Source organism: Rana temporaria, chromosome 9 (genome assembly GCF_905171775.1).
Source record: "Rana temporaria chromosome 9, aRanTem1.1, whole genome shotgun sequence".
Lineage (NCBI taxonomy): Eukaryota > Metazoa > Chordata > Amphibia > Anura > Ranidae > Rana > Rana temporaria.
This window is the reverse complement of record NC_053497.1, coordinates 174,057,105-174,084,508: the sequence shown is the minus strand read 5'-3', so window position 1 is coordinate 174,084,508 and position 27,404 is coordinate 174,057,105. Positions and strand designations below refer to the sequence as shown.

The 27,404-nt window shown below is 44.9% G+C and overlaps 1 protein-coding gene across 3 annotated transcripts in view; it reads right to left on the bottom strand.

The window, feature by feature from the left end:
- The window catches only part of DIAPH2 (diaphanous related formin 2), a 1,333,979-nt gene that overhangs the window by 890,749 nt on the left and 415,826 nt on the right, over window positions 1–27,404 (bottom strand). For all 3 annotated transcript variants that reach the window (XM_040325027.1, XM_040325028.1, XM_040325029.1), the window contains 4 exons: window positions 24,676–24,792; window positions 13,852–13,970; window positions 10,932–10,996; window positions 2,077–2,181 (listed from right to left, as the gene is read on the bottom strand). In XM_040325027.1, coding sequence (XP_040180961.1) covers window positions 2,077–2,181; window positions 10,932–10,996; window positions 13,852–13,970; window positions 24,676–24,792 — 406 coding nt within the window. The remainder of the gene's footprint in view (window positions 1–2,076; window positions 2,182–10,931; window positions 10,997–13,851; window positions 13,971–24,675; window positions 24,793–27,404) is intronic.

Here is a 27,404-nt window from a genome sequence, read left to right as displayed (position 1 = left end):
GGGGTCCAGAGGTGCAGTTGCGGAGAGGGGGTACACAGTAGTGACAAAGAGATATTGAAAGATGCAGGAGGCATAGTGGGGTGTTTTTACATTTTAACGTGGGGGGGGCGCTTTTAACCCGTGCTAGAGGTTCGAAGAAAGGGTAAAATGCTACTGTGTATCGCCGCTGCCGAAGCGCCCCCTTCTGAAAAAATTTCAGAGGACACCCATGCCTATACGTCGACAGAATGGCAGGAACAGGCAAATGTACGACCCTGCCGCGAGCTCTGTGATTGTGCCCGGGGGACACGCGGATGGAGCTGAAGAAATGGGGAGATGTCAGTGTAAACACAACATCTCCCCGTTCTTCCTAGTGACAGGTCACTGATCGTCGGCTCCCTCTCATCGGGAGCAGCGATCAGTGACGTGTCACTCATAGCCACGCCCCCTAACAGTTAGAATCACTCCCTAGGACACACTCAACCCCTTCCTCGCCCCCTAGTGGGTAACCCCTTCACTGCCAGTCACATTTACACAGTAATCAGTGCATTTTTATAGCACTGATCGCTGTATAAATGTGAATGCTCCCAAAATAGCGCCAAAAGAGTCCGCCATATTGTCGCAATCACAATAAAAATCGCTGATTGCCACCATTGCTAGAAAAAAAAAAAAAGCTATAAAATTATCTCCTATTTTGTAGACGCTATGGCCTAGATTCACGTACCCCGGCGTAAGTGTGGGCGGGCGTATCGTATTTACGCTACGCCACCGAAACTTAGAGAGGCAAGTGCTGTATTCACAAAGTATAGCATAAATGTGCCGGCGTAAGCGCACCTAATTCAAATTGGGAAGAGGTGGGCGTGTTTTATGCAAATAAAGCATGACCCTACACAAATGACGTTTTGAACGTACGGCGCATGCGTCGGATAGAATGCATAAGATACGTCGAACACTGCCTACGACGTGAACGTAACTTACGCACAGCTCTATTCGCGTACGACTTACGCAAACGACGTAAAAAGATACGCTTGTTCCGACGTCCATACTTTGCATGGCTACGCCACCTAGAGACCTGCTTTATCTTTATGCCGGCGTATGTCTTACGTAAACGGCGTAACTAATTGCGACGGGCGTACGTACGTTCGTGAATCGGCGTATCTTGCTCAGACGCGTAAAACAACGAAAGGGCCACCTAGCGGCTTGCGTAAATATGCACCCTAAGATACGTCGGCGTAGGAGACTTACGCTGCTCGTATCTTAGCCAAATTTAAGCGTATCTGGTTTCCACAATACGCTTAAATATACGACGGCGCAGATACGCCATCGTAAGTCTTTGAGAATCTGGGCCTATAACTTTTGCGCAAAGCAATTAATATACGCTTATTGCGATTTTTTTTACCAAAAATATGTAGAAGAATACAAATCGGCCTAAACTGAGGGAAAAAAACGTTTTTTTTTTATATATTTTTGGGGGATATTTATTATAGCAAAAAGTAAAAAATATAGATTTTTTTTTTTTAATTGTCGCTCTATTTTTGTGTTTATAGCGCAAACAATAAAAAAACACAGAGGTGATCAAATAAAACCAAAAGAAAGCTCTATTTGTGGAAAAAAAAAAAAGGACGTCAATTTTGTTTGGGAGCCACGTCGCATGGCCGCGCAATTGTCAGTTAAAGCGACGCAGTGCCGAATCGCAAAAAGTGGCCAGGTCCTTAACCTGCATAGTGAATAAGCCGGAATCTCTAGAAAACAATGAGACAGCCTGGGTGCATTTTCAAACAAAGGAATTTTGCTGCATATGGAAAACCGCAATTTACAAAATTCTCAACAGTGCAAAAGAAACGGAAAGGGGCAAGAGAACAACCGATGCACCTTGATAACCACGGTGTCAAAAAGTGCTCTGGTCTTTGGCCAGCCAAATGGTCCGGGGCTGAAGTGGTTAACATCCTATGAAAGTTATTAAAAAAAGTTATGACCACTTTTACATTACTTTCGGGAAAATACAGCCTACATATAGATATAAACTTCTGAAATTGAACAATTTTTGTGACATTTATCAATTCCTTCCCAGTATAAATATATACATTCCTTGATTACCTGGGTCCGAAGCTGCTGGATCTCTGCCTCCAGTTCTTTGATTTTCTCCTCTCGTTTCTGAAGTTCCGCCTGTGCCTCCTGTCGGGCGCTGAACTCTTCATCAAACTGCAAAGATCAGAGCAGAAAGTCATCATCTCCTTCTGAAGATCAGGGCAAGCATTACATGCACCATTTCTGAGAGTAAAAGAGGCTTAAAGGACAGCAAGGCTGGCGAGAGCTCAGGACTTGGAAAGATAAATCATATTTTGAAGGGTCAGAATATAGAGATTAAAAACTGTTCATATATATGTAGCGCTCACCCCCGAAGGAGCCGCTGATTAGTTTGGGATCGGCTTACTAAGTTACCTTCTTGACTTGGTCTAGGGGTGATTTCTGTGAGTGTGAATAAAGAGCAAGGCCTAGATTCACGTACGGCCGATCTACGTTGCGCGGGTGTAGCGTACCGTATTTACGCTACGGCGCCGCAACTTAGAGAGGCAAGTGCTGTATTCACAAAGCACTTGCCTCCTAAGTTACGGCGGCGTAGCGTAAATGGGCCGGCGTAAGCGTGCGTAATTCAAAGTAGGCTGTAGGGGGCGTGTTGTATTTAAATGAGGCTTGACCCCATGTAGATGCATGGCCGAACGAACGGCGCATGCGCGCACATGCTCAGTATCACATCGTATTTACGCCCAAAGATATGTCGGCTCAATGCCTGTGACGTGCGCAAGTCGTACGCACAGCCCTATTCGCGTACGACTTACGCAAACAACGTAAAAATATACGCTTATTCCGACGTCCATACTTTGCATGGGATGCGCCACCTAGAGACCAGCTTTATCTTTTTATCTTCTAACGTAAACGGCGTAACTAATTGCGACGGACGCACGTACGTTCGTGAATCGGGGTATCTAGTCATTTGCATATTCTACGCCGAACTCAACGGAAGCGCCACCTAGCGGGCAGCATAAATATGCACCCTAAGATACGACGGAGTAGGAGACTTACGCCGCTCGTATCTTAGCCTAATTTAAGCGTATCTGGTTTCCAGAATACACTTAAATTTACAACGGCGCAGATTCGGACTTACGGCGGCGTATCTACTAATACGCCAACGTAAGTCTCTGAGAATCTGGCCCCAAGTGTCCAGACATCAATTCAGTTTTTCAATGCTTTATTCTAAGGCCCAACATCAACATGGCACACGACAGAGAAAGGTTAATGAGCGTAGAGAAAACTTTAGTATCAGGCCTTGGATATAAAGAGAGAGCAAGCCTGCTCTCAGCAATGATATAGCTCAATTCGTCGCCACCCCAAACAGGGTGGGCAAAGTGCCCCCGGACAGGCGGTTATCTCAGGCCTGGCAGCCGGAGCGTCACTTGCGGATCACTGGGAGGAAACAGACCTCTGCCACAGGCCTGACTCACGCCACAGGCCGGACAACTTAAAATTTGTGAGATGAATTTGAGCAAATCCTCCCAGTTAGTTCAATCAGTGTCACCCCCTGACAGCTTGCGCATACCTGTCATATGGTGTGGTGACCGGATCCCCGATGGTTCTAGGCCTCCTGGACAACCTCTAGTTCTAGGTTCCCCCGAGCCGATCCCCCATCGCACAGCCTCCAGCTTAGGATCCTCTCAACAGAAGGTTGGGACCCAGCAAGTCGCTTTGAAGAGTGCAAAATTGGCTGCCATGCAGAGCTGAACCAAATCAGCTTCTAACTTCAGCTTGTTCAATTAAAGTGGAGGTTCACCCGGAAATGACAATTTTTAAGATTAGATTGATGCTCATTTTGTCAAGGGGAATCGGGTGTTTTTTTTTAAATCAAAGCCGTACTTACCGTTTTAGAGATAGATCTTCTCCGCCGCTTCCGGGTATGGTCTTCGGGTCTGGGCGTTCCTTCTTGATTGACAGTCTTCCGACGGTCGCATCTATCGCGTCACGATTTTCCGAAAGTAGCCGAACGTCGGTGCGCAGACGCCGTATAGAGCCGCACCGACGTTTGGCTTCTTTCGGTTACTAGATGCGACCGTTGGAAGCCTGTCGGAAAACTGTCAATCAAGAAGGAACGACCAGTCCCGAAGACCATACCCGGAAGCGGCGGAGAAGATTGCTCTCTAAAATGGTAAGTACTGCTTCGTTTTTAAAAAAACTACCCGATTCCCCTTGACAAAATGAGCATGAATCTAATCTTAAAATTTTTAGGGTGAACTCCCACTTTAAACTTTGACAATCAAACATGGAAGCTTGGTTACAATGCAGAGCTGCACCTGATTTTGCACTCTCCAGTTTTAGTAAATCAACCCCACTTTATATTAATAAAACGACTTTATACTACATTAAGGAAAATACTAATTCTCTTCCATCAGTGTGTTTGAAGTCGCCTGCGCCCGTCACCAAAGTGCTCACACACTAGATCTAAGATCTGCATTTGACCCTTCAGACCCCCGGAATCCTTTTATATGTGAAATCCGGCTGGACTGCACATGAAATTTGAGTTGCAGTTACTGAAAAACGTATTTGGCTGTTTTGATGCCAGAAGATTTTCATTTCCTAATCTGAACAGGGAAGAGGAAAGGAGAGAGAGAAAAAAAAGAAAAAAGAAAAAAGATTTAAGTTCTAAAAGTAATTTGGGATTTTCTATAATAAACTCGGTAGGAAGCCTCCAGAATTGGAGAAATGTTATGTCAGCCATTGTTTGGTGCGGCGGCTCGCGCCCCCCTCCCCCTCCTCACCGATACCCCCTCACTTCTCCTCGCTGCTTGGGCTGAACATCTAAAGTGCCTTTGAAATATTTCAAAGCTGTCGCTTAAAAATAGACTTCGCCAAAATGTCACTCGGAAAATGGGGGTTGGGCGTTTCGGCAAGGGCTACTGCGGCCTCATTAGGTATGGTTCAGTTTTCAGAAGAGGATCTCACTGGCTGTCGGTTAACTACAGGTGCCGGAACACCTTCATAAGCCTTCGGAGTTAGAAGTGTTTAGGAGGACTTTCAAAGGAAAACAATATATTATATATATCTACACAATATATGCATACAGTATACATGTCGTATGTATATAATCCAAAATCAAGAAGGGACTGGGATTGAAATGCAATAAAAGGAAAATTTTAATCAAAAATGATCTTCAAGTAACACAATGAACTAGGAATGACAGTTTTGGGAGGCCTGCCCTTCTTTAAGTTCACAATTGTCATTGTACAGGGTGGGCCATTTATATGGATACACCTGGGTGGGCCATTTATATGGATACACCTGGGTGGGCAATTTATATGGATACACCCAGGGCTTTTTTTCAGCAGGAACGCGGGGGAACGCAGTTCCAGCATCTCCAGATTTGAATGTATGTAATGGTGCTTGGAGGTGGGTAGAGGGTGGAACCAAGAAACGGTACTCGGAGGTGGGTAATGAGTGAAACCAAGGAATGGCGCTCAGAGGTGGGTAGGGGGGTGGGTAGGGGGTGAAACAAATGAATCGTGCTTGGAGGTGGGTAGGGGGTGGAACCAAGAAATGGTGTTCAGAGGTGGGTAGGGGGTAAAACCAATGAATGGTGCTCAGAGGTGGGTAGGGGGTGAAACCAATGAATGGTACTCAGGGGTGGGTAGGGGGTGGAGCCAAGGAATAGTGCTGGGAGGTGGGTAGGGGGTGGAACCAAGGAACTGTACTCAGAGATGGGTAGGGAGTGGAACCAAGGAATGGTGCTTGGGGGTGGGTAGGGGGTGGACACAAGAGGTGACAGAAGGAGGGAGTTCCTGCACCTATTCTCTGAGAAAAAAAGCCCTGGATACACCTTAATAAAAATGGGAATGGTTGCCGCCATGGTCACCACCCATCTTGAAAAGTTCCCCCCCCTTACATATACTAATGTGCCACAAACAGGAAGTTAATATCACCAACCATTCCCATTTTATTAAGGTGTATCCATATAAATGGCCCACCCTGTATTTTCAGTATACCATAGAAATGACAGTTATGAACTTGAGAAAGAGTGGGGACTCCCGAAACTGGCATTCCTATGTTTTCAGTTCTTCTTATTACATGAAGATAACATAGGAATGACAGTTTCAGGAGTTCCCACCCTTCCTCAAGTTCACAACTGTTATTCCTAGGTTTTCAGTTCATTGTGTTTCATGAAGATAACAAAGGAATGACAGTTTCGGGAGTCCCCACCCCCTTCCTCAAGTTCCTGTCTTTCCTATGTTTTGCAGTTCATTGTGTTTAATGAAGATAACCCAGGACTGACAGTTTTTGGAGTGCCCGCCCTTCCTCAAATTCACAACTGTCTTTCCTATGTTGTCAGTTCATGGTGTTACATGAAGATAACATAGAAATTACAGTTTTGGGAGTCCCCACCCCCTTCCTTAAAGCGGGGGTTCACCCATCAATTTAACAGTTTGAAAAAGCAGTTACATTCCTGGCATGCCGGGAATGCTAACAGTCACATTGGTTGTGCTCTCAACCAAACTGTCAAACCATCCAATGGCTGGTGTCATAACTGATCACATGTGCAGCATCATGGCAGTTGAAGATTAAACAGAGGCCAAGACGCGCCTTAGCAGCCGTCAATCAACTCCTTTTCGCTTAGAAACGCCCATTCCCCGTAGGATTCCCCACTTGGAGCCGGAAAACAAGGGCTCATATAACGATAAGTACAAGTAAAAAAAAAAAAAAACAGCATACTGCAGATGTTAGCAGTATGCTACAGCTAATGTCAAAAAGTGGATTTTTGGGTGAACCTCCGCTTTAAGTTCCTGTCAGGAAAGGGTTCACCCGTTGGTGGCGCTGTTGGTCCCGTGGGTCGCAGTACCGGTGTCTACCAGCGGGTGTCGTCTTGCAGCCAGTTGTGTTACATGAAGATAACCTAGGAACAGGGCCGATCCGCCCTATAGGCTCACTATGCAAGCCGCTTAGGTCCCCGCAAAGCTGCGGAGGGCCCCCCAAATTGCTAGAGGCCCCGCCTGGTGAAAAGTCATTTTCGGCCCCTCACCCCGCTTCTGAACTCCCTGGCTGCATGGAAGAAAAGGTAAGAAGTCAGCACCCCCCGCTTCTCACTTTAAAGCGGGGGTTCACCCTTAGAGGGCACTTTTTCCCCTTAGATTCCTGCTCGTTTTCTCTAGGGGAATCGGCTATTTGTTTTAAAATATGTGCAGTACTTACCCATTTAGGAGATGCATCCTCTCCGTCGCTTCCGGGTATGAGCTGCGGGAATGGGCGTTCCTTCTTGATTGACAGTCTTCCGAGAGGCTTCCGACGGTCGCATCCATCGCGTCACGATTTTCCAAAAGAAGCCGAACGTCGGTGCGCAGGCGCAGTATAGAGCCGCACCGACGTTCGGCTTCTTTCGGCTACTAGTGACGCGATGGATGCGACCGTCGGAAGCCTCTCGGAAGACTGTCAATCAAGAAGGAACGCTCGCTCCCGAAGACCCATACCCGGAAGCGACGGAAGAAGATGCAGCTCGAAAACGGGTAAGTACTGCTCATATTTTAATACAAATAGCCGATTCCCCTAGACCGAACAAGCAGGAAGCTAAGGGGAGAAAAAAAAAATTAATAAATGGGTGAACTCCCGCTTTAATGTAAGATGTAATTTCTTGACAGCAAAACACCCCTTCCCCCCGCTTCTCAACTTTAATGTGACACGTAATTTTGCTTAGGGCCCCAGGGAGGTCAGGACCGGCACTGCCTAGGAATGACAGTTTTGGGAGTGCCCGCCCTTCCTCAAGTTCACAGCTGGTATTCCTATGTTTTTAGTTCATTGTGTTACATGAAGATAACATCCCCTTCCTTAAGTTCCTAACTGTCTTTCCTAGGTTGTCAGTTCATTGTGTTACATGAAGATTAAATAGGAATGACAGTTTTGGGAGTGGCCGCCCTTCCTCAAGTTCACAACTGCCATTCCTATGTTTTCAGTTCTTCTTATTACATGAAGATACAGTAACTTAGGAACGACAGTTTCAGGAGTTCCCGCCCTTCCTCAAGTTCACAACTGTCTTTTCTATGTTGTCAGTTCATTGTGCTACATGAAGATAACCTAGGAATGACAGTTTTGTGACTGCCCACCCTTCCTCAAGTTCACAACTGTCTTTCCTTTATTGTCAGTTCATTGTGTTACATGAAGATAACCTAGGAAAAACAGTTTCGGGAGTCCCCGCCCTGATAGTTGTAAACTTGAGGAAGAATGGGGACTCCTACATTTTCAGTTCTTCTTATTACATGAAGATAAAGAAACAACAGTTTCAGGAGCTCCCACCCTTCCTCAAGTTCACAACTGGTATTCCTATGTTGTCAGTTCATTGTGTTACATGAAGATACCATAAATATGACAGTTATGAACTTGCGAAAGAGTGGGGACTCCCGAAACTGGCATTCCTAGGTTTTCAGTTCTTCTTATTACATGAAGATAACATAGGAACGACAGTTTCATGAGTTCCTACCCTTCCTCCAGTTCACAACTGTTATTCTTAGGTTTTCAGTTCATTGTGTTACATGAAGATAACCTAGGAATGACAGTTTGGGGAGTCCCCACCCTTCCTCAAGTTCACAACTGTCTTTCCTATGTTGTCAGTTCATTGTGTTACACGAAGATACCATAGAAATGACAGTTGTGAACTTGAGGAAGAGTGGGGACTCCCGAAACTGTCATTCCTATGTTTTCAGTTCATTGAATTTTTCTTTTTTGCACTTCAATCCCAGTACCTTCTTCATTTTGGATTATATACATACAGTATATATACACCATATACTATATACACACACACACACATGTGTGTGTGTGTGTGTATATATATATATATATATATATATTAATATATATTATATACACACACACACACATACATATACATATATATATATATATATATATATATATATATATATATATATATATATATATATATGTAGCGGGGTCTCACTAACCTGGACTACGATAGCCTGAATCCCCACTGGAGTTCTAGTTATATTTGTATATATATGTTCATGTCTTTTTTTTGAAGCCATGCATTGTGGGATCGGAAGTACCGGGAGATATGGACTCCATTGACACTTAGTAGAAAGAGACTACATTTCCCACAATGCTCTGCCTTCTTTGAGCACATGACACCTCCGCACAGACTTATGGGGGAGGTTACTTAAAGGGAAGGAGGAGCTGACTTCGCTCTCTCGGGACCTGCACCTTCTCCTCTGCGGAGCTGTGGAGAAACAGCACAGCCGTGCTGCTAGGCCTGAAGCCTGAGCCTGGATCCACCGGAAGATTAACCATCCGGAGGGAAGCAAGACTAAAAGTGCCCAGCTTGTGTTCCAGGAGACCGGAGAAGCTCACCAGCTGACGATCGAAACAGTGGGGAGTCTGATGCCGGTGACCGTGTGTTGCGGAGCAGTGACCGATCGGCGCACCTTGTGAAGCACTCTGGCGGATCGGGCCTGTCCGGGTGAGAGGGCACATGCTCAAACCTCACTTCAGCTGATAAATTTGTGTTACCTCATAAATCGGAGCCACGTGTTTGTCAGAAAGGCCTAATAAGTTGGGAGTTATACCCACAGAGTTTGACTGACGCTGATTAGAGATCAGTTCACCAGCATTGCCACACCCTGTTTGACTGAGTTCATTCCCTCTTTAACCCTTTTGGATTACAGTTTAAAAGTGCAAAAACGGCTGCAACGTAGACTTTGTTCTTAGGGGGACATTTGAGAGCTGTTTGAGCCAGGCCTGGCAAAGAGTTCTACATTAGCTGTTCTGCAGGACTGCCCACTAGGGGAGCTCGCGAGCATAGACTACTAAAAGTTTATTATGGAGTTTATTCTGTTTAAATATTTATTTTGCTGTTCGCTGACTCTCGCAAGGGCCCTTGCAGAGTCATTGTGTGATAATACCTGTGATTAATCAATATGCTATTCAAACATTTTTCTTCTTTACCACAAGCAAAGTAAAGTTATTCTTTGGTTTGAATATACTAATTGTGTGCCGTGTGTTTACTCCTGGGAGCCAACAGGAAAAAGGAAACAATATTATTGTATTACCATTGCATGTGTATGTGTGCTATTGTGGCCTCAACCAAATAGGGGCCACAATACTCTTGCATTCATCTGGTGTGCCAAGGGCGGGTTCGAGCCAGTTAAAGGGGGTGAAACAGTTAATGAGAGTAGATCCCAAAATCTAACCAGCGGCTCCTGAGGGGGTAGCGCTACATATATATAGAACAAACCCTGATATCCTATACTTATACTATATCCCATCTTAAACCATCAAAGGTTGACCCCCTGTAAGGAACTACCATGAATGCCCTCACGGTGGGGACAATAACATTTCCCATCAAGCACAGAACCTCCCATTGTCATCACCCAGAACCTGAAACACCATGAGTAAAAGAATGGTGGTTCTCGTAAAAATAAATACATTTTATTTTTTTTTTTAAATGGGATGGCATTACAATGGTGTAGACCAGTGGTGGCAAACCTTGGCACTCCAGATGTTTTGGAACTACACTTTACATGATGCTCATTAACTCTGCAGTGTAGTGGAGCATCATGGGAGATGTAGGTCCAAAATATCTGGGGTGCCAAGGTTTGCTGTCACTGGTGTAGACAATCATGGCTTATCTATATATAATTCATAGAAACGTCTCCTGATAGTTATGCTTGGAGGAGGATATTTGAGTTAAATAAATAGGATTCATTCCTTCAAGATTCCGACCCGATACATCAATATTGACCTTCGTGTTACTGACAAGGATCACATTAAAAGGCTGCGAGACATTGACCAGAGCATCAAATCAATAGCCGTCTACAACCGGGAAGAAAAAAAAAGTCTTAAAGTGTCCCGATCATAGGAAACCAATGTTCTGTGCATCAGTGGACCAAGATTTATCACCTCACCTTCTTGGAGAACTCGGTGGCTTTCTGCTCACTCTCTTCCACCTTGGCCTTGTCAACCAATGAGTCTATTGAGAAAGAGAGAGACATTGCTATGATTAACGCCATTTATTAATGTGCTTAGAATTGTGTGAATTGAGTGTCATTATTGTTTTATAACCTGCACTGGAAAACAGATGAAGCGAATTGGATGTTGCAAAGATTATTTTCCTATATGCAGATTTAGGTCTTAAAGGGGTTGTAAAGGAAAAAACATTTTTCCCAAAATAGCTTCCCCATCCTTGCAGTCCTCCTTCACTTACCTCATCCTTCCATTTTGCTTTTAAAATGTCCTTATTTCTTCTGAGAAATCCTCACTTCCTGTTCTTCTGTCTGTAACTCAACACCGTAATGTAAGGCTTTCTTCCTGGTGTGGAGAAAGCCTCTTGAGGGGGCGAGCAGGAGTGTCAGGACGCCCACTAACACACAGCTCCTATCTCTATCTGCAAAGTAGAGAGTGTCCTGACACTCCTGCTCGCCACCTCCCCCCTCAAGAGGCTTTCTCCACACCAGGGAGAAAGCCTCGCATTACGGTGTTGAGTTACAGACAGAAAAACAGGAAGTGAGGATTTCTCAGAAGAAATAAGGACATTTAAAATCAAAATGGAAGGATGAGGTAAGTGAAGGAGGACTGCACTAAGGTAAAGGAAGCTATTTAGGGAAAACATTTTTTAAGATATACATGTGTAAAAGGAAGGAAAAAAAAAAACGTAAATTTATCTGGTTACCTAACAAAATATATTAGTCAATGTTATAGAATATGCAAACCTAACATTTCATATTCCGGATATGTGCTTACTATAGCCACATCCCTTGTAGTTGTAGTGGACAAAATATACACCCTACTAGAAATGGGACTATAGGTTCAAAAAAGTGTACAACTGTCTGAAATATTAAACTTCAATATTTATTTAAATCGGTCGTAAAGGTAAATCTTTTCCTAAATAGCTTCCTTTCCCTTAGTGCAGTCCTCCTTCACTTACCTCATCCTTTGATTTTGCTTTTAAATGCCCTTATTTCTTCTGAGAAATCCTCACTTCTTGTCCTTCTGTCTGTAACTACACACAGTAATGCAAGGCTTTCTCCCTGGTGTGGAGTGGAGTGCTCGCCCCCTCCCTTGGACTACAGGAGAGTCAAGACGCCCACTAACACACAGCTCCTTTCTCTATCTGCAACGTAGAGAGTGTCCTGACTCTCCTGAGGCACTCACAGGTCTTGCAAGGTGGTCTTGAGAAAGATGGACTAAACTTTGAAACGTTGAGTGCCTTTAAACCAGTTTAGTATATATATATATATATATATACCCAAATACCAATCCCATTAATACCGATGATGGGGTACTGATGACAGGGCATTTTCTACTCCCCTGGTCAAAGTGGAAGGATCACTTTTTTTTTATTGTTTATATGCAGGCTCCATCAATGGCTGTGTATTTGGGGCAGCCATATTTTCTCTGCTCTATTGTGCTGATCATTGTGCCTTCTAGATCTTCTGACCCTGTGGGGGAGATTTACTAAAAAACTGGATGTCAGGTCACCTGTGGCCAGGTGACAAGTGCACCCTGTTGGGGTCAGGGATGCACCACAGGGTAGTGAAACCTATGACAGACTGCTGCGATTAGAGAGGAAGCGTGAACCCAAGATCGCCCAGGGCGTGGAGTCTAAGTCCCAGCTTTGTGTTCACCAGAGCCTCTAGTGGTGAGGATGGCCTTCGCCGCAGCTGGATCCAGGTCTAGACCCCTGGAATCCCCTAGGTCACGCCCCGTAGGGAGAGAGGGGAAGCAGCAAGCAGGACAAGCGGTAGTGATGGGTAAGCCGAGGTTAGGGCAACAGGCAGACAAGGGTAACCGAGGAGCAGGCAAAAGGTCAGGATCACAGGCAAACAGGAGAAGTCAGGGACGAGCCAAAAACGGTACACAGGAAGATAATCGTAGTACACTGCAGACAGGAACTAAAGCTAACAACAAGGTTGAACAGCAAAGCAGACTAGCAGTGCAGTGGTTGATATAGGCTTCCTGGGATGGCCTAGGGTGGAGCAATACAGGGAGGAAGGTGATAAAAGACAGTCAGAAGGAGGGACAGGTCTCTAATGAACACATGGAGATCAGGTAAGCTGCCAGACTTTATTGCATATCCATGACACTGGAGCACTCAAAATCGGGTGGAGCTGTGCATGGGAGCCAATCAGCTTCTAGCTTCAGCCTGTTCAATTAAGCTTTGACAATAAAACCTGAAAGCTGATTGGTTTCTATGCAAAGCTGCACCAGATTTTGCACTCTCCAGTTTTAGTAAATCTTCCCCCCGTGACACAGTCCATTCAGGGTCGGTCCAGTTGCCATTGTCATGAGATAAATAATGTTATTTTCTTTACCTTTCAGTGGTGGTAACGTTAGGGCAGACTGGTATATTTGGATTTATATTTATTTATTTAAAATCCACGATAAGAAAAAAAAAGTAGTATTACATTTTTTTTTAAAAGAATGTTAGTTAAATATTCATATTTTAAATACTAAAAATTTGGTAACGCTGACAAGTCCCCTACCAATTCGTGCAAATTGCATATTTAAATGTCAGGTGCGCGTTACCTCCATTTTGAGTGCAAGAATTAATTTATCTGAAACTTGGCAGCCAAAAATTTCCCAGTATCTGGCTCCCAGTCTTCGCTCATCCTGCCAGCTAGATGCATGTTGGGACTTGACGTTTTAAGTGCAAATCTCGGGAGGTCCAAACACATGATTTGCAAGTAGGAGTGGGACATTGGACTGCATAGAATCAGGTGATTCAAAAAATAGACGTTTTATTTAACACAACTGAACCGCAAAATTAAAATGCATGGGATCTTCAATATTATTTGAGTTAAGGCTTTTTTTTTTTTGGTCACTCACCTATTAAAGGAGAAAAATCCACATCCAGCCTCCCTTTGTACTTGAAGTCGGGATCCATTCCTCCACATTGCAATACAACCTGGCCGACGCACTCATCGAGCACCTTGTAGTACTGAGGTCTAATGGTAAACCAAAGAAGAAGAAATTAACGTTAAGCAAAAATACTATAAGGCAGTAGACATGTGCACAACAAAAATTTTTTGGTTCCGTTTCGTCTCGTTCCGTAGATTCGTAAAGATTCGTAATTTCATAAGACGCAAGTTTTCCTATTCGGACCTGTTCGTAATTTAGTAAGAAGCAAGTTAGTAAGAAGCAAGTTTTCCTATTCGGACCCGTTCGTAATTTCGTAAGAAGCAAGTTTTCCTATTCGGACCCGTTCATATTTCGTAAGACGCAAGTTTTCCTATTCGGACCCGTTCATATTTCGTAAGACGCAAGTTTTCCTTTTCGGACCCGTTCGTATTTCGTAAGACGCAAGTTTTCCTATTCGGACCCGTTCGTATTTTCTTAACAGTTTTATTTTTGTTTATACCGAATGATTCGTAATTCTGTCTAATTTATTTTCGTTGATTCGAAATTCGTAATTTTGTTACATAATCATTTTCGTTTAATGGATTCGTAATTTTGTACTTTCGTAAATACATCGCAACACGCGGCTAATCCATATTAAGAGAGACTTTCTCTTAACCCCCTGTACACACGGTCGGACTTTTTGCCAACTAACGTCAAAATTAGCTTTTTCCAAAAAATCCGACCGTGTGTACGCTCCATCGGACAAACTTTTTTGGTTTCAAAAGTCCGGCCAACTCCCTTCAGACAAAAATCCACGGAAACGTTTGTTTGAAGTCCGATCGTGTGTACGAGGCTTTACACTGTCCAATGTCACTCGGCACAAAATAGATAAGCTGATTGGCGAAGATATTAAAGCGGGAGTTCACCCTAAAAAAAAATTTTAACATTAGATTGAGGCTCATTTTGTGAACGGGAATCGGTAGTTTTTTTTAAAAACGAAGCAGTACTTACCGTTTTAGAGAGCGATCTTCTCCGCCGCTTCCGGGTATGGGCTGCGGGACTGGGCGTTCCTATTTGATTGACAGGCTTCCGACGGTCGCATCTATCGCGTCACGAGTAGCCGAAAGAAGCCGAACGTCGGCGCGGCTCTATACAGGGCCTGCGCACCGACGTTCGGCTACTTTTGGAAAATCGTGACGCGATAGATGCGACTGTCGGATGACTGACAATCAAATAGGAATGCCCAGTCCCGCAGCCCATACCCGGAAGCGGCGGAGAAGATCGCTCTCTAAAACGGTAAGTACTGCTTAGATTTAAAAAAAACTAGCCGATTCCCCTTGACAAAATGAGCATCAATCTAAGGTTAAAAATGTACTTTTCGGGTGAACTTTAAGTAATCACTCACTAACTACACTGCCCTGTGCCCATTCCAAAGAACGATACAAGTACCCAAATTTACGAACAGACAAAGAAACGGATTTACAAAACACACAAATGAAAATACGAACAGACGAATGAAAATACGAACAGACAAAGGATTTAAAATACGGAATGCAAATCGTTGGTTATAGATGTAATTTTCGTTCTTTTGCTTTTTCGGTGTTTCGCATTTTAGCAAGATGGTCCAATCATACGTTCGTATTTCCGCTTGTTCGTTATTTTGCTTATTCTCAATTCCGTAATTTTCGTATTTTGGGTCTTTCAGCTTTTCGGATGTTCGAATTGATACGAATGTACGAAAACAAACAAATTCGTACGAAAATACATTAGTTACCAACGGGAACGCACATGTCAATAAGGCAGTGGTTCTCAACCCGGGGGTCGGGACCCCCTCGGGGGTCAAATGATGATTTGCCAGGGGTCACCAAATCCTGGGCTGTTCCTGAAGCCCGAACTGTTCTCCCAGGAGGGGAAATGAAAAAGAAACGAAGAAAAAGGGAGAGAAAGGGGAAAAAAAAGAGAGAGCTAGAAAGACAGTTAGTGGGAGGGATGGGGGAAAAAACAAGGAATTAGGATAGAGAGAGATAAAAGGGAAAGAACAGTTGAACAAAGAGTGGTACATCCTAAAATGTACCATAAGGGGTTTTAATACTGTAGGCGTGGAAAGCACTCAGGGAACGCTAAATGTCCGCGGGTTAGGGACGCACATTACTTGTCTTGCCTTGGGTGCTTTCAACCCACGCTATGAAAATAATTTCACTGTTAGGGGTCCCCACAACTTGGGAAATGTTATCAAGGGGTCACGGCACTAGAAGGTTGAGAACCACTGCTATAAGGTGTAATGTCCTATTGTGTATTAAGGTTCATTTAAACAAAGTATAAAAGGCTGCCTTTTTCAAATCTTTTTACCCCAGAGGAACCCTTGAAATAATTTTCAGATCTCAGGCAACACCTGCTAAAATAAATTTGTCACAGGCAATGCAAAAAATGTTCCCCTTTACAGTGGTGGTCAGAATTCTACCCTTGCTGACCACTTAAAAGATTTGCTAAATGGTGTTGGACCTCCAGGCCTCATCAGGTCACATTTTTGTTAAACAAAGCAGTGCACCACCACACAACGAATTTGCATTGTAGTGTGCTGTGGTGTTGGGTTGCAAATAGTTCAGTTCACCAGTTCATTAGTGTCAATGCAGCTGAGAGCGCACGCCCTGCACGCTCCAAACACAATTGCTACCTGTGGCTTTCCGAACCTGTGAATGCTATAACAGTCAATCACGGCGGTCACATGATCATAAACTCCAGTCCCGCCTTCCAGTACCCTAAACCAGTGGCGGTTTGTCCATAGAGGGCGCTGGAGCGCCGCCCCCTCTGGCTCTCGCCCGCCACCAAGTCTAATAACATACATTCATGCATTGCATGAATGTATGTTATTGTTGCCAGCTGCCGCTGGTCTATTCAGAGATGGCCGGAACTTGAGCGCCGGCCACCTGAATAACGGCAGCTGGTTGGCTGTGCGGAAGTGCCTATCAGAGCCAACGGCTCTGATAGGCTTTCCAAGTACAGCCCTCGGCTCCCGGATGTCTTATCCTCGGGACGCACGGGAGGTGCGTTCCTTGGATAAGACTGACGGCCGTCTCAGCCAATCAGGTTCCCCAATTCTGGTTATCGGTAACCTGACTGGCTGAAGCGTCACCAAGGTGGGAGAAGACATCGAGGGATGTGGAAGGAGTAAGGTAAGTGCATTTTACAGGGCACAGCCGCGACAATGGGCACAGAGGCGACAAAGGGCACAGTGGTGACAATGGGCACAGTGGCAACAATTAAAGGACACAGTGACATGCACAGTGGCAACAATGGGCACAGTGGCGACAATTAAAGGGCACAGTGGTGACAATTGAGGAGCACAGTGGCTGCATTTGATGGCATGGCACAGTGGTGACAATTGATGGTACAGTGGCTGTGTTTGATGGCATGGCACAGTGGTGACAATTGATGGCACAGTGGCTGTGTTTGATGGCATGGCACAGTAGCTGTGTTTGATGGCATGGCACAGTGACTGCGTTTGATGGCATGGAACAGTGGTGACAATTGATGGCACAGTGACTGCGTTTGATGGCACGACACAGTGACTGCGTTTGATGGCATGGCACAGTGGTGATAATTGATTGCAAAGTGGCTGCGTTTGATGGCATGGCACAGTGGTGACAATTTATGGCACAGTGGCTGTGTTTGATGGCATGGCACAGTGGTGACAATTGATGGCACAGTGGCTGTGTTTGATGGCATGGCACAGTGACTGCGTTTGATGGCATGGCACAGTGACTGCGTTTGATGGCATGGCACAGTGACTGCGTTTGATGGCATGGCACAGTGGTGACAATTGATGGCACAGTGGCTGCATTTGACTGGCACAGTGAGGCTGCAATTTTTATTTTTCCCGCTTGCGCCCCCCAAAAAATTTGAGCACCAGCCGCCACTGCCCTAAACCCCTTAAAGGGCTGGGAGGCTCCGGCTCCAGGGGGTTAAACCCACTAAGGCCTCTACTATAACAACAGTCCTTGTATTGGATGTAATAAATAGTACCAATATTGCTCATTGCAATGGAAAAGATAGACATTCCCTTCCGTCTTTCCTCTAAAAAGATATTTCAGTCTCATTTTCAGACAGAATTTTTTCTTTTTTTGCACGTGTGTAAAACTATGTCAAGTCAAATTATAGTCCTTCATCTAATCATCCCGTTTTGGAGGATCCATTCAAGACAATGCAAGGGCCTATGGTTTTGTTTTTTTCGGGAGGAGATACGCTCAGCATACAGGCTACGGCAATAAAAGCGTTTTTTTCGCCGTCAGCTGGCGAATAATAAAAAAAAATAACAATAGTCAGGAGGAACAGACACTTGGGGCTGGAAATTCATTTTTTTTATGGGAGGGAGAAGAAAAATGGTGATGGTTGCGCACAATGCAGCATCTACAGATGACTGTATTTGAATATTCAAAATTCACATCTGTCCCTTTTGTTATCTCGGCACACGTCTTGGAGGGATGAAAGATACTTTTCCAGCCGGCGTTAGGAGCCTGTGTGATGTGAATAATGTGGAACGGGGACCTAAGTCTGTTTCAGCTGCTTCGGAGCCGATATAAATAGACATACGTCAGTGAAGGATGTCTTCATTATGAGTGCGATGGAGAACCTCAAATCCTAGGTAATATTTGACTTCCTTTGAGCGATGGCAATTAAGGCGTCATTTACATGAACAGTGATAATAAGCAGCATACCAAGAAAGGTGTAAAAATGTGTGCACTTTATGCAGATAATGACTTCAAGTATAAATAAATAAATATATATATATATATATATATATATATATATATATATACACACATATACATACACACACACACACACACACAAAAACTCACATTTTCCTCAAAAAAATGTACATATAGCTGAGGATGAGGGTTTTTAGTGCCGATAGCCTGACTTCTACTGCCTATCAGCACTAACCAGATAATCCAAAGCATAGATGTCAACGGTCCTGGATTTACCGGGACAGTCCAGCATCTTGGCCCTCTGTTTTGCCAATGCTGTGTCCTGGGCCATGGCCCCAGGATCACATCAACCTTTGTTGAGTTACTAGCAAGGCTGTTTTTCAGCAGGAACGTGGGGCAACGGAGTTCCGGCACCTCCTGCAATGATTATCTGCTTGCCGACCGCCTCCTGTACATTTACGTCGGCAAGAATGTCACGGTTGCGCAAAGTAACGTAGCTGTACGTCACTTTGAATTTGCCGCCATGCACGCGAGCTCCGTGACCATGCCCCCGCGGGCTCGATGTCCCACTGGGTGCCTGCAATCGTGTCATGGACTTGAAGAACGAGGAGGTTCCTGTGTAAACACAACATCTCCCTGTTCTGCCTAGTGACAGGACACTGATTGTCTGATCCCTCTCATCGGGAGGCTAGCCCATCCCCCAGACCGTTAGAATCACTCCCTAGGACACACTTAACCACTTCAGCGCCCCCTACTGATTAACTCCTTTACTGCCAATGTCATTTACACAGTAAGGCCGCGTACACACGATTGGTCAAAACCGATGAAAACGGACTGAAGGACCGTGTGTGGGCCCCATCGGTCAGTTATCCTTCGGTCTAAAAATTTAGAACTTGCTTTAAAATTTAACCGATGGACTGATAACCGATAGGTCAAAACCGATGGTTAGTATGCAAAAGCGTCGGTTAAAAAAAACAGCGCATGCTCAGAGTCAAGTCGACGCATGCTTGGAAGCATTGAACTTCGTTTTTTTTCTGCACGTCGTTGTGTTTTATGTCACCGCGTTCTGACACGATCGGTTTTTAACTGATGGTGTGTAGGCACATCAGACCATCAGTCAGCTTCATCGGTTCACCCATGAGAACGGTCCTTCGGACCGTTCTCATCGGATGAACTGATCGTGTGTACGCGGCCTAATCGGTGCATTTTTATATCACTGATCTTCCAATTGAAGAATAAGGCTAGGACTCAGGAATTAGAACATGGAACTCCCCCAGAGGTCAAAGGTCAGAAGGCGGGTTCCCAGAGGTCAAAGGTCACATGGGCGTGGCTAACCCACCTCCACCAAAGTGTACCGCCTACCCAAACTAAGTCAGGGAATGAACACTGATCGCTGTATAAAAGACAATGGTCCCAAAATGGCGTCAAAAGTGTCCGATGTGTCCGCCATAATGTCGCAGCCCGGCTGCATTCCCCCTCCTCATTACAGAAGCTGTCGTCTACGTTTCAAACAACAGAACTGCTGCTACGGACTCTACCGCCTCTGTGTGTTCTCTGCCGCCGACACACCACATTGCAGTCTTGCTCTCAACCCCTTAAGTGGGCTTCATGGGCAATACATGCATATTTAGGGGCATGGTCTTGAGGGGACCAAACTATACAGTGGAAGCAATTTGGCCAACTTGAAAGTGGGTAGACATAGTTGTACATAGCTTCCCAAAAACATTGCACCACCCTGCTTCAGTACTGCTTTCAAGAGCGCCAAGTGACAAGAAAATGGACTTAAAGTCGAATTTTATTTATTTTTTGATGTCACAATGTAGAGTATAAGATTTCCTATCATCTGTGCCCAGTCTTGCCACAAAGAGTTATTCCAGCTCTGAGCAATCCTCTTATTTTTCAGTGAAATAAAACGGACTTACAGAGAAAAACCTTGGTCTGTTCCGCCCCCTTGCTGTGAGTGACAGGTTATTTACATATCTCATGCACTAGCCTGGAGACAGCATTATTTTTTAATTCCCACCCCCACTCCTTTTCTGTGCCTGTACAATAGAAAAAACGTGAAAAGAAAACGGCGTGGAATCCAACCAAATCCATACCAGACCCTTATCTGAGCCGGCAGGTCAGGAAATGGGGGACAAAAGAGTGCCCCCCTGAACCATACCAGGCCACATGCCATCAACATGGGGTAGGGTGCTTTGGGGCAGGAGGGCTATGGCCCTCTTCCAAACAACCCTGGCTGGTGGTTGTGGGGGTCTGCGGGTGTGGGGCTTATCGGAATCTGTAAGCCCTCTTTAACAATGGAGCCCCCAGATCCCGCCCACCCCCAAGTGAATGAGCATAGGGTACATTGTACACCCCCATTTGTTAACATTTTATGTATTGCCAGCAATTTTAATGTCATTTTTTTTAATAAATATCAGTTTTACTGCCACAGGTTCTATACATGGTACAGATGCACCACTTTACAGGCAGACTAAGGGGACCCCCAGACACTATATTTAAAGGACTTAACATGTCTCCCAGGGCAGTACCCGGGTCCCCATATCCTTTTTATGGCCAATAACTTACATATAAGCCTTCAAAATGGACACTTTTGATTTTTTAAGCTTGGGTCTCATAGACTTCAATGCAGTTCGGATTCCAAACTTTTGCGATGTTTGAGGGCTCTGGCGTGAAAGAACTGGGGTTGTGGTTGGCCCAACTCTACCGCCTATGGCCCAGATTCACAGAGAGCAAGGCGCACATTACGCCGCCATAGAGCAAACACCGTACGCCACGCCAACGTAGCGCGGAGAGGCAAGCATTGCATTCAGCAAGCTAGTGCTCCCAACGCTGCGCCAGAGTGGCGTGGGTTTCGAAGGCGCACTCCGGCGTAGGTGGAAGTGGGCGTGACCCCATGCAAATGAGGCGTGACACCATACAAATGATGGGCCGAGCGCCAGACAGGTACGTATACATGAACTGTGCATGCGCCGTGACGTGGACGCATGCACAGCACCCCCCTGCGCCTGCTCACAACCACGCCGGCACAACTGCCTAAGCTACGCCGGATCATTGCGTACGCCGTGAACATAACGTATGCCCAGCCAGACACACGTCCAACACGCCGGCTTGTGTTCCCTGGTGCAGACCTGTGCATGTCTGTTGCCGGGTTGAACCTCATTTATGGGGAATAACTTTACACCGGACGTACAACTTACGCGCATCTCGCGTAGCAATACGCCGGGCACACGCACGTTCGTGAATCGGCATATTTCCCTCATTTGCATGTTTGAATGGCTAATTAATGGGAGCAGCACCATGCGTCCAGCCCATATGTGCGCCCACCCTACGCCGGCATGTGCAAGCTACGTCGGCGGAGTGTAGCCTGTTTTTAGGCGCATGTTGGTTCATGGGTCTGTCGCACACATACGCCGGCGAACATTAGCACTTACGTCAGCGTAAGTGCTTTGTGAATCTGGGCATATGTCTCCCTTTTGTCAGCTAATTACACTCCTTGCACACTGTACACCCTCTTGTGGCAATTTGCATGAAGTTTTAGGCTCAATCTACAAAGAGAAAACATATTGATGGTCTTTTTTTTCTAAGGCGACAGTTATTTTCACGAATGCAAACGGTCCCTGATTTGTGGGGACAGTCCTGCATCTTGGACCTCAATCATGTGGTGTCCTGGACAATGTCCCAGTATCATAGGGTCACCCATATTTTTAGTTACTGTGCATGCATTCCAGAGATGGGTTTTAATGCAATTTTTGTTTATGTTTTTCAGTTGTGTACTTAGCTGTTTGGATGAAGTTGCCCTTTAAGAGCGCCTCCCTCCCTCCATGGCTTCATGTCTTACTGACACGCTTATAAATATTGATGCAATTTATATGAGAGATACTTGACATCCATTTCATGCTTATCACATTGCTGTCAATAACGTTCTTCAATGTCATTATAAAGCCAAGGTGATTTTTTTCATTTTCTTTTATTTACGTTAACAAAATTGATGTAAAAAAACAACAGTACGACCTATTGATTTCCCAGCACGTGATACCGTGGCCTTCGGGTGGAAAAAAAATAAAAATACGCAGCGGGAATTGTGAGTCTTGATGAACATAATGCATTGCAAATTCAATCTTCATGTCATATATGCAAAGAAAAACAAGCCAGAGAAAACAGCAATAAGAGCGGCCAATCCAGAGAGCACAAACAAGTTAACAGATGCATTGGTAATGGAGGAAGATGAGAACAAGTTAACTATACTTTTTTGTTTTCTTGCCAAGTTTGAGATGTGGAGGAGGAATTGATCCTCTCTCAGGTTTGAATTGCTCTTGGAGAGTTTTATCTATCACTTCCTTCCCCAATGACTACCAACACCAGGAAAGTAAGGGAGGGACAAAGGCAGCAATGCGACTTTTTAATCCTTTGCATTCCATGCAAAACTTTTTTCCTTTTTTTTATTTTTTGTTGCAGTTTCACTTTAACCACTTAAGACCTGGACCTTTATGCAGGTAAAGGACCTGGGCAGTTTTTGCGATTTGGCCCTGGGTCGCTTTAACTGACAATTGCGCGGTCGGGCGACGTGGCTCCCAAACAAAATTGACGTCCTTTTTTTCCCACAAGAACTTTCTTTTGGTGGTATTTGATCACCTCTGCGGTTTTTATTTTTTGCGCTATAAACAAAAATAGAGCGACAATTTAAAAAAAAAAAATCAATATTTTTTACTTTTTGCTATAATAAATATCCCCCAAAAATATATAAAAAAAAACATTTTCTTCTACCTATTTTTCTACCTATAAAATCCGATCGTCTGTAGCAATTCCGACACATGCTTGGAAACAATCCGACGCATGGACTTAATTTTCTCGGCTCGTCGTAGTGTTGTACGTCACCGCGTTCTTGACGGTCGAAAGTTCAGAGAACTTTTGTGTGATCGTGTGTATGCAAGCCAAGCTTGAGCCGGAAAATCTGGTCATGTGTACGTGGCATAAGTGTACATAAAAAGTGCATGTGAAAAACACAGAAAAAAGTAGACTTAAGGGTGTGTCTCATGTCCAGCCCCCGAAGGAGGGCACCCGGGATGTGAGGCTCCTGAGAGGGGCAAGGCTCAACTTGGTCCACCTAGCCAAAAGGCCTTAGAGAGAATCCTTTTCTCATGGTCAGCCGAAGTCGACCAACAAAACATCTACAGTAAGTGTATGCAAAAAGTGCATGTGAAAAACAAATAAAAAAGTGCACCTAAGGGTGTGTCTCATGTCCAGCCCCCGAAGGAGGGCACCCAGGATGTAAAGCTCCTGACAGGGGCAAGGCTCAACTTGGTCCACCTAGCCAAAAGGCCTTAGAGAGAATCATCTTCTCATGGTCAGCCGAAGTCGACCAACCAACAAAACATCTACAGTAAGTGTATGCAAAAAGTGCATGTGAAAAACAAATAAAAAAGTGCACTTAAGGGTGTGTCTCATGCCCACCCCCGAAGGATCTTACACTGACCACCCAGAGCACGAGGCTCCTGATAGGGGCAAGGCTCAACATGGTTCACCTAGCCAAAAGGCCTGAGAGAGGTACCTCTCCTCATGGTCAGTCAAAGCCAGCCAAGTACTAGATGAGGGGCCACCCGGAGAGAGACAACCCGGTTCAGGGGAGGAAGGAACCCGATTGCCACACATCCTCCCCCTAGACTTAATGGTAGGCCCGAGAACCCACACCCTCCATTCTAGTGAGAAAAAACACAAACAATAGTGCAAAGACCTTGGCGGCCACTATGACGATGCCAATGGGCATCATGGGCAATACCTGCAACGCAGGCAGATCAGCCTGTAGCTCCATTTTATGTCCACCTCCTAGCCCTTTTTATTTTTATTATTCTCCTATGTACGATATATCTCAGGACGTAAATATAAGATTTTGCCACTGTGGGTATTGTGTTGACATTCTTTTCATACAAGTTGTGTTTCTGCCTATCTTATTGTCACACAGCAGTTCTGTTATCTTCATAATGTCTCCTTTCTTCTCGAACGAGAACCAAGGACACCTCGGAAGGAGCTTTGTTTAGTCACATGCCTATTATTTGCCCGGACAAAGGATGAGAAGGCAAGGAGATTTAACAATCCTCACCTGATGTAATAGTCGTTGCGAATCAGAAGGAAGTGCTGCAGGATGGAGAGGAGGTACGGCTCCGAAGCGGTGTCCTTCAACATATTGTACAGGAGATGATAGACTTCATTGATATCGGTGCAAGGAGTCAAGGAACAGAAGCACACAAATGAGATGTAAATGCATTCCATACAATAAAATATGCTTCCTATCAATCAAATCAGGACAAAGGAAAGTAGAGTAAAAGCTTCTCTTAGAGCACAATTATATCAAAACATCTAAATACTTAGCTGAAATGCATATACAGTTTACCTTAAAAAAAATCCACTTTTGAGCTTCCATCATCCTTGACAGATGGCACAGCTTGGTCCCTGACCTCACCTTTGAAGCAATTTAGCCTGGTCAAGGACCTGTTTTTTGGATAGTGATAGTGAGGTCGCCTAAGGCCTCGAACTCACAGGGGCCTCACGGCCGTCTAACTTGCCCAATGCATTACCCCAGTTTTGAGGAACAGGGGACCTTAACACGGCTGTACTCAGGCAGCATTAAGAGCCCTGACTCAGGAGCGGGGCCGCCAGCGTCCCTAACAACCAGTGAATATCGGTGACACCACCCCTTGTGACGTCAATGACCCAGCGTGCCCTCAGTCAATAACGTCACAAGGGGGCAGGTTCACCAGGTGACATCACCGGGTGGCCCCCGCCCCTTAGTTATTAAAGAGCAGGATCTGGGGACCGCCTTGTTAAAGGAGGCTTCCAGATTCCGATAAGTCCCATGTCTAAAGACCCCCATAATCACCGGCCAGGGTTGTCGGGAAGAGGCTCTTGAATTATTTTTCCCATAATGGCCGTGAGTGGGGCCCCATGTCAAGTTTTGCCTAAGGCCTCACAAAGCCTAGAGCTGCCTCTGCATCCATGTGCTCTACTCCCAAAGTTCTTTGAGATGGCACTGTGCAAGGTGGTAGAGTTGGAATGGCTGACAAGCAGAGTATTACAGTTCATTGATATAAAGAGTTATTGAGGTGTTTTTTTTACTAAATACATTTAAAGGGGTTGTAAAGGTAATTTTTTTCCCTAAATAGCTTCCTTTACCTCAGTGCAGTCCTCCATCACTTACCTCATCCTTCCATTTTGCTTTTAAATGTCCTTATTTCTTCTAAGAAATCCTCACTTCCTGTTCTTCTGTCTGTTTCCAGTCCCAACGGTCAGATAAGCTGAGGCTTTCAGTGTCCTGAGGGACAAAATGCCCCCCCCTCAGGAATGTAATCTGTTAGACCCGACTCCGCAATGTCTGCGAGATCCTTTGATTAGCACCTCCGCAGACAAAAGGGAAGAGCAACTGTCAACATAGTTGCAATGATAAAATGACCAGCGAGCTACTGGAGATTATATGGACAATACTGCCCCCAGAGGCCAGGTATGGCAGGACAATCAGTAACAAGGATGAGGATCATGGAAGTGCAACGATTGGTCGAACGGTAGACGGGCTGGCAATGGGAGGTTGTTTGAATGGTGTATGGATGAGGTCCTTTAAAACAGGACGTTTGTGAATGATAGAGCTCTCTTTTACATCTGAGCACAGCCAGTGAGGGCTACCGAGAGGAGTGTTAAGTATCTTTCATTTTTATTATTGTTATAGACTGTATCTGATACCTGTTAGGATATGTTTCCTATTTTTAAAGGAATAAATGTAATTCTTGTGCTAAGCAAATGTGTCAGTCTTTATAACTAGCATTATAGCATTAGGCCTAGCCCCTGATAGGTTAGACTAGCAAACAAGGGACCACACATTAATACATTGATGCGATAACTATATATATTATAGGTTACAATAGAGGGTATATATATATATATATATATATATATATATATATATATATATATATACACACATTATATCGCATTCTTCTGCTGACCCAGCGATACAGAGCTCCGGTTCTCACAGCGCTCTTCAGCCACCTGGTTCCTGCCAAGGCCCAACCAGCGCCATCCACTACATAGGCCCTCGTGCAACTCTGTCTCCCTCACTCCCTGTCATCAGGGGTGTCGGAACAGGAGGTGCAAGAGAAGCCCCCTCTCCATCTCGATCTCCACCAGGTAAGTGACAGCCACCTTCATTCAGCATGCCGATACAAGAAGACCCTCAGTGGCCAAGTTTCGGAATTTGACAGTTGAACGACAGGTGCTTGCAGTTTACTAATGATTGCTGACATGACAGGTTCCCTTTAAGTCAACCATTTTTTTTCCTGAGCATTGGGATTTTTTGATCTATAACAGTATAACAATAGCACCTGTTTGCCATTTTCTTTATCCGGATGCAACAGAAATATATTTATTGAAAACCAGGTGAATCTTCGCCTTCAAATGCTCTACATTGTGAGATCAGCGACAAATCTATTGCCAGGATTACCTGGCCCACCCTTGTCTACATACTGCACATGCGATAGCGCCTCACTCCCTATTCATTAAGCCAAAGTGGATAACGCTGAGGCTTTACTTCCTATCCCCGTTTTCCCCACTGTGCCGGGCGGCTGCGAGCACAATGTAAAGTTGTGGATGTATTTTCATGCATAGTCTGATCCACACTTATCAGCTCTTCCTGTTGACACAGACAGGATACAATCTAAATTGATTTCTTTCTCAGCTGTGCGTCCGCCTGTGATGGCGTTGTTTAGATTATTCCGCAAGCTGGGTTTTTGTTTTCTGATTTTCATAGAAGAGACTTCATTCGGTTGTGAAAACAACTGTTTA